At 41.2% G+C, this 12,118-nt stretch overlaps 1 protein-coding gene and 1 long non-coding RNA gene across 2 annotated transcripts; both read right to left on the bottom strand.

Annotated features, from left to right (window-relative positions):
- Positions 1-367: 367 nt before the first annotated feature.
- LOC101277091 (choline transporter-like protein 2) lies at positions 368-2,229 on the bottom strand. The gene has a single exon (XM_033423860.2). The coding sequence runs from the start codon at positions 2,148-2,150 to the stop codon at positions 1,527-1,529; it is 624 nt and encodes a 207-aa protein (XP_033279751.2). The 5' UTR covers positions 2,151-2,229; the 3' UTR covers positions 368-1,526.
- Positions 2,230-7,909: 5,680 nt separating this feature from the next.
- LOC125965676 (uncharacterized) lies at positions 7,910-11,913 on the bottom strand. The gene is made up of 3 exons (XR_007479886.1): positions 11,802-11,913; positions 11,295-11,381; positions 7,910-8,078 (listed from the first exon to the last, which is right to left on the bottom strand). It is a non-coding gene; the product is annotated as an uncharacterized LOC125965676 (long non-coding RNA).
- Between the last annotated feature and the right edge of the window lie 205 nt (positions 11,914-12,118).

The following is a 12,118-nucleotide window of genomic DNA, read 5'->3' as shown; positions in this document are numbered from 1 at the left end:
AAAGGCTGAGGAGAGAAACAAGTACATAGAAAAGTTGAGAAACACAGAAGACTTAGGCAGGTATTTAGAGAGAGTAGTGCTTCATAGTATGGACTTCCAAATCAGAGACCAGTCTTATAAGCAGGGTCTGATACTTATGAGCTCTGTGATATCAAAAGATTTGTTTACATTCTATGAAATTTAGTTAGCTTATCAGTAATATAAAATTAATATTACCTTTCTCATAAGAGTATTATTAGATATGATAATATATATGACATATATGATAATATATGATATTAGGCGTATTTACCTGGTACATTTTTTGGGTTTGAGAGTTTTTTGGTTTTTTTTTGTTTGTTTGTTTTTTTCTCTGTACAATAGGCACTTTATTAGTGGTTGGAATGCAGTTACAAGTAGGGCTGTACGGACAGAACGGGGGAGGGGGCGGCAGGCACTGGAGACAGAAACCCCAGGCTGGGATTTCTCCAGATCCCGGATTGGGATCCTGGATTGGATTGAGCGGGGGTGGGGTGGGGTGGGGGGCTTGGGATATGGCGAAGGGGGAACCAGCACACCCGTTCCCCCCGAGTTCAACAAATTTGGCAAAAGGATCCTCAAGGGGAGGTGACTGGGCGGGGGGGAGGGGTCCCCCCATTTGCCCAGGGCATCTGCCCATCTCCCCACTTCCTCTGAAATCATCCCTTGGGTGGATTCAGTTTCTTTTCTCTCTTACGAAGAGAGCTGTGTCAATAACTGGCAGAGAAGGGCGGCGGGGGGCGGCGGGATTCGGCCCAACCTGCCAGCCAGCCGGTTTCCATTAAGCCGCTATTAGCGACCTCCTCCCCCCTGTTCCACACCAGCTTGATCCCAGCCTCCCTACCCGGACAGCCTGCCTTCTGTGCCAGGAGACACCCCTACCTGGCACACCCCCACCCCCACCCCAACCCTACCCGAGGAGGGGACATCGGAAAGCATTCCTCAGTGGCCCCATCTCAGCCGTGATGACAGAAAAAAAGCTAACAGAACCTTTAACGCATGTCCAGGTTAAAAAAATAATAATAAATGCCTGCAGCAGTCGGTAACCAGTTGTTCAGCCCCAGAGACGGGTCCTGGCATCCTGGCCGGAGCAAACGCAAGTGAAAAGTGGACTTCCTGTGGCCACCGCTGCTGCAGACACAAACACTGTCCTGTCATAAGAGGGGGACAGGAAGCGGAGGGCAGCCCGCAGAGGGCCCTTGCATGTCAGACGTCAAGAAGCCTCGCTGGGCTTCTCATCCGGGCCAGTGGGGGCTGGAGAGACTCATCGCACAGTTTTTTTGGGGGGTGGGGGGCGGCCGTGAAAACGCGGACTGGCCCTTGGCATAGGGAGGAGATCCCACAAATCCTCCAGGTTCCCGGAAACTGGTGGTAACTGGATGATGGGGAGGGGCAGGAAGGGGGCGGCAGTGATAGGACTTCAGGTCAGCCCGATGGGCTGGGGGTTCTGACCCAGCTGCCAAGCACCCATTCTGAGACTTCCGGGGAGGGGTAGGAGGGCGGGGCCTTTAAGACTCCACCGGCTTCTTGTTGGTCTTGTTCAAAAGCTTCTTGAGGGTGAGAGACATGAAGTAAGGCCTCTCAGCGGTGCCATCGTTCCTCTCCAGGTCCTCCAAGAAACAGAGGAATAGTGTGTCCACACACATGCCGTAGACGCTGAAGAAGCCGTGGGCAATCAGGTAGGAGCCAACAATCACCGTCAGTATAGGGACCCAGTAATAATTGAGGGGTGGTGCTGTGTCCTGCACGATCCTGATTCGGTGGGTGAAGAAGAAGAAAGCCAGGATCCCCACACTACCCACGATCAGAAGTTTGCCCAACAGGAAGAGGAAGTCGGTAACTTTGTCCAGGACAGCCACCCTGATGATGTTTCTCATGAGGAGGAAGAAGGCGTTTCTGGCTGAGGTGCAGAAGTTGGTGCCGTAGATGGCAATCATGATGTAGGCATTCCTGTTGAGGAATCTGATGAATTTCTCCAGGCACCAGAAGCAGCATTTGAGACAGGTCATGAGGAACTTTGCAAACTTGTTCTCCGCAGCTGGTAGATGAGGGAGAGATGCAGAGGTGGGTGAGAGGAGACCCCACTTGGCCTGGTAGGAGCCCCCTATCTCCTTGTTACACACACTTGCCATAGTCCAGGACCCTTAGAGCCCACCTTCTCAAAGAGATGGGGAGAGGAGACTTGATCCAGGACCTCAGGCCCAGCCTCCAAGACAATAAGCGGCGACAACCCACACTCTGGTTTTTTTGTTTTTGAGATACAAAATAAGAAGGGAACATTGATGTTAGTAATTCTGGAGAGATTTTCTCCAGTGAGCATGCTTTCAAGGAAGCCTTTCATCTTTTCAATTCTGATCTTTATTATGTATATGCCAGGGAAGAGAAAGGTGTGAAACCTCTCTGCCCTACATTCAGTCCATTTCAAGATTTAGATCAGAGGCTGAATAAAGACCCAGAATGCCCAAATATATGGATGATGTAATGCTCACATAAATAACAAATTCACTGGTTGGCAGAATGAACAGGCCAGACAAATGGACATTTAAAAAAAAAAAGATGAAATGTAATAGGATTGAGGTAAATGTCCATGTTTGGTTCTCACCCCCTTGACAAGAATTACATACATGCAAGATAGAGGATATAAATTCATGTGAAAATACTTGGGTGTAAAAATTGACCACAAGTTATCTCTGTGTAGCCATCTCCACCCATTACCACATTAATAGTGCCCGAAACTCTCTAATCATCTTAGAATTGTTGCCCTTCTGTACTATGCCTTGAGGACAATTTTTTCTGCCATACCTACCCACTCCTAGTTCTATCTTTTAAATTAGGATGAGTGAATAATTTAAGTATATAAGAAGCTGGTTTAGATGCTTTTCTCCTCTCCTAAAATATCACCTAAGATGGAGGAGCAAGGACTGGGAGAAGTAAGTACCAGATAGAGTTAGAGAAAACTGTTTTGAATTCATATATGAATGTATATACACACATAGATTCAGGGTCTTTCCTATGTCAGCTGTGTGCTTTGGTCAAGTTATGTAACTTCTCCGAACCTCAGTTTTCTCCTCTGTAAAATGGAGGTGATAATACTTACCCCCCACAGTATTTTCATGAGTATCATAATGATATATTTCAAGTTTTCAGTAGGCACTTTACTGCACTTATCTCCATTCACACCCTTCCACAGAAGGCAGGTGCTGAGATTATAAAATGATTTACTTTTAATTCCACTTCTTTCAGTGATTTAATATTTTATTTAAGGTCATTATTTTTGAAAGTAGAGATATACATTGTCCTTATCAAGTGAGGAAATACCTTGAGGTTAGCCCACTTTGAAATCTTGGGTCTCAATTTAAATGCTATATTAAGACAATAAATAATGAGTGTATGGAGAAGATTGACTAAGATAGTGAAAGATAAGGACCCCAGATATAAATACAGTGGTCAAAGAATAGGATAGTCAGATTGGTAAAATGAAAATGCAGGATGGAGCTGGACACAAAGGCTGTCTTTAAATACTTGAGCAGATGTCATACAGAAGAGCAAATCTATTGCTGCAGAGGGCTTAGAAGTAGGAACTGAGAATGAGAGTTACCAAGGGACTGCTTTGGGTTTACTATAATTTGGAGCTGACAGAACACAGGGATTAGAAAACCATTTGTCAGATATACTGTAGAGATGTCCCTGCATTGAGTAAAACTAAATGAGCTGGAGGTGATGGTATTAATTGCATGTATATAATATGTGAACATACAGATATGAAAATAATTCATTTCCAGTTATGACTGTGTGAGTCTGTTATTCTCTGATGGATGACATAGAGCCTGTTGAGACTTGTAAAAAGAGTAACTGAAGGCAATGACGGAATCTCTTTGGATAACTTGAAATATATACTTGTAAGTAATATGGCTACTGCCTCAAGTACCCTCACCTCTAAAACAGGAGGACGTTATCCCTCTCTCAAAGTGTCTCCAAGTCATATTCAAGAGTAACCAATAGCATGCCTCACTTGCATTCAAACTTACCAGCAGTAGATACCACCACATGTCTGTCCTGTTCTTACTTCCCTGGTTTGACTTCCCCGTTACACATCTACTGACCAAACCAGAGTGGTTTCACAGCACTCACTGACAGTCATGGGAACGCCTTGTCCAGCCATGTAGGTTACATGTGGAAGTTCCTGATGCTGGCTTCCATGGCCTTCTGTTCCACACAGAAACAGCACCAGCATCCATATCTCTGAGCCATTCTTTGTCTTTTGGGTCCTGAAGCAGCTCTACTCATGCCCAGAATCTTCAAAGTCCCAAACTTATGATATTGGCCTTTGGCTCTGTCACTCTATCCCTACTCTGCCAGTTCAAAACCAAACCAAGGGACCAATTTGGAATGGGCTCCACATCTCCTCCATCCTTCTTCCTCATCCTTTAAATCTTCCTTTTTAATCCCCTGCTCCTGCACTACCCAACCAAGACCATTTCTGGTTCTGGTTCTCAGTCAGTAAACAAAAGCCTCAATTCATACAGTCAAATAGATTTAATTGGGTGTAGGTTTGTGTTGGCAATAGGAGATGGGATGTCAGTGGTCATATATAGAAGGAGGGAAATTATTGTTTATTTTAGCACCAGCTAGCCCAAATGCCTTGTTCCATATTTTTCTCAAGGGAAAAGCAGATTTTAAACTCTTTTAAGATAACTTCAAATACACTAACATAGTTCCACAAAGAGTTTTCTTTCATGCACTATAGAAATAGGCCATTAAATTTGCATGTCTAAGGGACCTTTTTGGCAATTGCTTTCCTTAAACACAATTAGTATGGTCAGCCCATGAAACTGCAAGAAAAAAGAGTACAAAGTAAATGATCCAGCTTTGTTTCAGTGTGTGTAGTAGAGAGGAATAAAGACATCCCTTTTAACAGCTATACCTGTATTTTAATCTGACTTTATAATGTGGAACAGCAAATTACATTAACCTTTTTTTAAAGTCCTTATCTGCTTGGTCTCCAGATGTGGGAGTATTCTGGTCTAAAATAGAGACTGATTTAAAAGTCTCCTTTGAGGGAGAAACTAGAGATAATATAGCTAATATTCCTGTAACAAAGAAATATTATACCCTAGAAGTAAGAATTACATAGTTTTCAATACCAGCTCTGTGTCTAATTAGCATTGTAATTTGGTTATTTTACCTTTCTGAGCTTCAATTTGGTATTCTATAAATTGAGGGTATTAGATGTCTAACATTCCCTCCAGTTCTAAAAAAAAGTCTATTATTCTAAACCACAAAGGATTTGGGGGAACCTAGACACAGAAACATTTTTGTTTCTACGTTTCTTTTGTAGAGAAGGAAGGATACTTCTTTTTTTCCCTCACCTTCTTACTCTCATGAAGTTACTTAAACTGAGTAAACTATTTATTATATAGGCCAGATGTTGGCAGTGTCTGGAGTATTGCTTTGACAACTGCATGATAAAATAAATTCTGTTGCCACAATTTAAAAAAGTAGAGCCTTTTCTTTCTACCTGGTTTATCAAAGTAAGTTTGTAGTGGCTATTTCAAAAACAAGATTTCTAAAGAAACTAAGAGGGATTCAGTTTTAATAAACGGAACCTCTACTTAAATATTCCACTGACAAGCTGTATGAGTTTGCTAAGGACCTTAACTGCTACTGTGTCTCACTATCTGCATGCATGGATTATGACTAAATTTCCTGTCTTACAGCCTTGCTTTGAAGATCAGTTGAAATACTTATTTAGCCAACCTTTAAATAGTGTTCACTTTTAAACCTTATGAAACAGTGTTTAAAATAGCATTATTTATAAAGCAGGTAGTATCGTACCCAAACCTTAAAGAGTGTTCTTTGTGGGGGCATTATTTGAAATGTTTTATAAACATCAACTCATTTTATTTCCAAAACAACCAGGTGATTTGGGGTTATTATAATCCACATTTTATATATGAGAAAAATGAGGCCCAGAGAGGTTAAGCAACTTACTCAGACTTTCACAGCTTGTAAATATCTGAGCTGGGATTTTAACACAGTCTCTTTGGATCTGGAACCCATTTCTATAATCCCTATGCTATACTGTTGCTCACTTTGAAAACTCCAACACTTTGCACAAATGTTGGGCACTATTATTTTTATGACTACTACTACTACTATTATTACTGTTTTGTTGTTGTTAATTTTGCCTTACTTGTTCTTCTCAAACTGGGAGAGTTATACAATGAAGGTTTGTAATGCTGTGTCAGGAGTCTATTCCAAGCCTCAGCATAAGCCATAAGCAATTTATTAGAAGATCTAAGGGAGAAAGATTAAGTAATTAAACTGGTAAATTATTTAAAGCATTGCTCTTATATTAAAATAATCACACATGTTTTAGGTAATAAAGCAAAATTCACAAAATTTTCATGACAAAATATTTCAAATAACTTTCAGGTGTAAAGCAGAGAGCTATATTAGAGCTATATTCCATTCTATGTTAGTTAATTTCCTTCTAGATTTTGTATTGCTATAGAGGATCTCTGGAAATTGCACCAGGATCACCAGGACCAAGACAGCCATGTCACAGCTGATGGATCATAGTTGTGTCCTCAAAGGGAACTGCTCTCAGCTGGTTGCCTAGAACCACCTCACCCAAGGTTTTGCCCACACCTCTGGTAGCCATGGCCAATGACTGACTGATGTGGGAATACAAAAGCTAAGCCCCTGAATCTCAATTTCGGAAAATGTTGAAGGGCCATCCCAGCCCCAGAGCTCCCAGTAGGGACCAAGGGCTCAGTTGCAGCCCCGTAGTGGACTAGCTTCTCCCTCTGCCCTGTTCTGTCTTCCACACTTCCTTAAAAGCTTATCTCCTGGGCATACTTCCTCCAAACCTTTGGCATGTCACCCTGTGTCTCATCCAGGGAACCGTCTAAGACAATGCTTTTTGGATTTTTCACCTCTTGTGGTGTGGACTTAACAGATTAGTTGATCATGGGAAGAAAGAAGAAAGAAAGAAAGAAAGAAAACATCCAAAACATTTAAGGGCAGAATTTAATGATAATGAAACCATCAAGCTTTCAAGTAGTGTCAAGATGGGTGAGGAAACCTGCTTGTTAATTTCCTGCTTGTTAATTGGAAATCTGGAGAGAGACTGTGATTGCCCTTTTTGCCCTTGTGCTTCATCACCTCCCATCATAACTGACAATGTAAACCAGTTTCCCGTTTCAGATCAAGGTCCAGAACAGAGGCATGTGTGTAAAGGCACATTTGGGAAAGGTCACGAGATACTGGAAAGATGGTGATCACTTCTCTCCTTTGCCTCCTATTTACAGAATGAAATGAAATGAGAATATTTCATAAATGTGAATTAATTGTGATAACTTGGAAAAACACTTCTTCTAACAGCCCTCATCTGAAAAAAAAAGTTCACAATACTAGTTTAGAAGTTAGGGATTTGGATTTCTGAGCATATGAAGATATGAAATAAATTGTTAATTTATGTTCAGCTCCCTAGAACAGCCTTCATCTTCCCAGGGCTGTGGAATTTAATGACATGAGGTTCCCAGTACCTTGTTAGGGTCAAGATGGGGTTGCATGTTGTAGGTTTAAACCAGCTCCCAAGTATGATCAGGATCATAAAGACTCCTATTTCTTGACGACCAAGGGATTAGCACTGGGTAGGACCAAGCAGGCAAGCAGAAGGATGTTTTTGAAAAGCTCTGGTCACACTGTCTGAAGGGTTGTCAAAAAGTGTTAGAGCTGAGACAAGTCCATTACCAAGTCCAAATTCATCATCCAGTTACCGTGTTTATGGAAGGATACGCTATGTCTGATATACAGTCAGAACCCAAGAAGACACTAAATGCCACAAAGGGACAGGGAAAGTTTCTGAGTTTATTCTGAAGGGTGGTTGCTTCAAAGGTGACGGGAGGCTCCTTTCTGAGAGGGGTTGGCTCTCCACCTTGGTCCAGCCTCTCGTGCATAAGAGCCAGGACCTCGCTGAGCCAGCCATCTCTGCCTTGATACGACATGAGTTCCTAAGAGGAGACTGGGCTGATGAGATGGGGGTTGCCATCATCCTGTTGGGAGAAGAAAGAGATATGAAAGGTCTCTCTACAGCTGTCCCTGCACCTGTCATGATTCGCTCACACTCTGTAATCACAGAAGGAACTTCGGATTTTTATTTTCTAATTTCTCTCTCTTCAGCAGCAGTGTTCACACATGATCTTACAGTTGGAATTAGAGCACTTCCAGAGGTGAGAAGGCATTGCTTCATACTGTGTACCTTTAATTAATTTATTCATTCTCTCTCAACAAACACTTAATGATCACCTAGATGGTTAAAGATGCTATGAGATATAAAGGCAAACTAGCATTTCATCGTTTAAGAAGTTTACATAATCACATCAATAGTAAGATATGCACTAAAATAATTAAATTTCAGTTAAAGGTGATAAGTATCTGTTACAGGCTGAATTATGTTCTTCCCAAATTCATATGTTGAAGCCCTGACCCCCAACACTTCATAATGTGCCTGTATTTGGAGACAGGGTCTTAAAAGTGGTAAAACAAAGTCAGTAGTGTGGGCCCTAATCCAATATGACTGGTGTCCTTATAAGAAGAGATTAGGACACAGCTACAGACAGAGGAAAGACCATGTGAAGACATCAGAAGGACGGTGTCTGCAAGTCAAGGAGGGAGTTCCTCAGAAGAAAACAACCCTGCTGACACCTTGATCTTGGACTTCTAGCCTCCAGAATGGTCAGAAAATAAAGTTTTGCTGTTTAAGCCAGTCTGTGGTATTTTGTTATGGAAACGCTAGCAAACTAACACAGATTCTCTGAAAAAAAAAAAAAAAACTGACAGAATTAGAAATTAAAAGATCACTTTACACACACACGCACGCACACAACCCTCCTTAAGACTGAGTGCTTAGAATCTATGTCTCATTTTAAAACATTTGGATATTGGTTTATCTCCATGAAACCTCTCCTATTCAGAAAGGTTATCAGTTGTATTCTTGATCACATTTGTAAATTCTTTTATTACACTAGAATATAGTCTTTTGGTATCTGAAAACTGAATACCATTTAAAGGGTCTAGGTGTTGCCCTCTTATCTTCTCTCATGAGTTTCAATTCCACCTGACACCCTTTCTTTACAGCTCCTTGTTAAATAATAGTTGCGTATGTATGTTGTTTCTGTTAAGTTAACAAAAGTGTACATCTTCCTAAACAGTTTCTTCTCTTGTTCAGTTTATTTTCTTGTCTGCTCTTAACTAATATATATATATATATGTATAATTGTCTTAAGTTTTTTTCATAGGTCTCTACACAGTCTGGGCTTTGGGCTATCCTGGCCATTTTGCTGCAGATCTGACTGTTCCATTTAAGGCAGTTCGTTCACACTATCCATTTAGTGATCCTAATGACCTCTCTATGTAATTTCTCCCTATTTTTTTTAACCCGTTCTTTTAAATACTGACCTCAGAGAGCTCTGTGTATAGTCAAACTGTTCTCTTTTCTTTTTCTCTTCCATAGAATTACCAAAATTTTGTCAAAATTCCATTCTAGAAAATGCTATCGGGCTTCCCTGGTGGCGCAGTGGTTGAGAGTCCGCCTGCCGATGCAGGGGACACGGGTTCGTGGGAAGATCCCACGTGCCGCGGAGCGGCTGGGCCCGTGAGCCATGGCCGCTGAGCCTGTGCGTCCGGAGCCTGTGCTCCACAGTGGGAGAGGCCACAACAGTGAGAGGCCCGCATACCACAAAAAAAAAAAAAAAAAAAAAAGAAAATCCTATCATTTTTGTATCAAATTTTATTTAAAATTATTTACATAATATAAAATGAACATGGGTTCCCTGTAAAATTGTTTTTCAGTAATACAGAAGTTTAGAGAACAAAAAGGTAAATTTCCCCATGCCCAAACCAATTTTAATTCCATTCCCAGAGGTCATTGTCATTCATACGTTGATGTTTCAATATCCTTTTCTAGGCATTTGCTGGAGGAGGTCATGGAGAGGACATGACCACTGGTTGACCCGTGAGCTGGACCCAGGCAATGGGAGGCACCTCAATTCCCTCCCCTGTCCTTGGGATGCACATTCTACCCACTGTTCCCACAATGGGAGCCGTTTTCGAGGACGCAGCCATGAGAGAGCAATGTGTTGTTGAGACCATCTGGACAGTACACACGACTGAACCAAGGTAAGGCCTCTACATAAACTTTCAAGATCCTGGCGGGGATTGTGGCACCAAAGGTAAGCCTCCTACATAAGTTCTCTTGCTTATTAAACCTGCCAACTACCACTCCCGAGTAGCTGCCTCTTCCTTCAGTCTCTCCAGGCCCTCATGTATGGGCCTTAGTTTCAGATTTCACCTGGAGAACTCCTGAGGTTTTGAACCAGCAGAATTTAAATTTGTCAGGAGATACATTATCTGGATGTCTAAATACCAGAACTTTCTAAAGTTTTATAGCCTGTTCTTTGATCATCAGTTTATAAACCAAAGTGTCATCATAATTAAAGTTATTAGAGTGCATGATGTTGTTGTGCTATAGTGCATGCTGATTGGTGGTAGTCCTATGAATAGCCAGTTGGTGTTGCCATGGAATCCTTGTTCTTTGTGATACAGCCTGAATGTGTGGGACTTAAGGCAGGGTTGCATTAATGCCCCAGTATCGCTGCTGGAATGACAAGTTTTCTAAGATTATCAGTCGTTTACATATTTTGACATTTAAAGTTCTTCATAAACCATTGAACTGTCCAAATGTGTATTATATATTTTAATCTTTTTCCATTATAGTGCACTGTGGATTTGAAATATCTAAGTGTTGGAAATAGCATTATACCAAAACGTGGCAAATCTTAATTATGGATAAATGGATATGGATAAATACATCTGTGGGTATTGGGCTTTTTAAAACCTAACATACCCATTGTGGAATTGTTTTTATGTCAGTACATCTAATACCCCCTCACACTATTTAATAGCTGCATGGTATTACATAGCTTGTGTAGTAGTTGTGTTCCTAAGAAGAAAACGTGCATGGGCAGGACTAAAAGAACCAGCAAGGGATGGTGAAGCACCCAGGTGTCAGCAACAGAAGAAAACAGTTACCACCTCGAGGACTGAGGAGCAGGGAGAGAATGAGATTTGGTCCTCGAACGAGTGAGGACTGTGGGCCTGGGTGCTTGCCCATATGTATCCAGTGGGAGGTCTGGCCATAGGTAGAAGGATGCTGTCACTACCAATCACAGTATGGCAGAGAAGTAGCAAAGGAGAAATACCAGAAATACTTTCTCACTCTCCCATCCTGTTGGTGCCTCCATGGGTTGATCCAAACCAACAGAAGGCCAAAGCAGAGGGAAATGCAAGTCATCTTCCTAGGAATCAGAGAAGGACAGAGGATGGGTATAGAGGGGCAATCACAGAATAAAGAGCATTACATGTATATAAGAGTCATTCTAAAAATATTCACTGAGGACCTGCTATTCACTGTTGCCCTGTTCCAGGCATTGTTCTAAGCACTTTCCATATATCGCCTCAGTAAATAAATTAATAGCATAAACTTTTAAACCATTCTTTAGTGACAGAACATTATAGATGACTCATTCCCCACCCCCTTTTTTTTTTGCTCTTACAACAATGCCAAACAAAATTATTTTCTTGAACACACGTATAAGTGATCGTGTGGAAAAGATACCTAGATAGGAAACAGCTGAGTCAAAGGGAAGACCTTGTTTTTAACTTAATAGATTCAGTCAAATAATTCTACAGAAAACTGCATCAATTCACACACTCACTGATGAGAATGCCAGTTGCCCCAGACCCTGGCAGAATCTCACTGTTCTCTCATTTTCACCCAATCTTCCAAGCAGGAAACGGCACATCGCTGTGGTTTTAATGTGTTTTCCCCTGATTACCTGTGTGATTGAGCATACCCTTTTATATTTATTACCATTTATTAGTAATTTATAGTTATAAATTGTATTATTTGCTCCATTTTCTATTGGATTGTTTGCCTTTTTAAAAATTGTTAACATTTTAAAAATACACTAAGTTTAGTAAACTTTTATAGTTTTTTTCTCTTACAAATATTTTCTCCTAATCTGGTGCTTGT

Source organism: Orcinus orca, chromosome 10 (genome assembly GCF_937001465.1).
Source record: "Orcinus orca chromosome 10, mOrcOrc1.1, whole genome shotgun sequence".
NCBI lineage: Eukaryota > Metazoa > Chordata > Mammalia > Artiodactyla > Delphinidae > Orcinus > Orcinus orca.
This window is presented reverse-complemented; position numbering and strand designations above follow the sequence as displayed.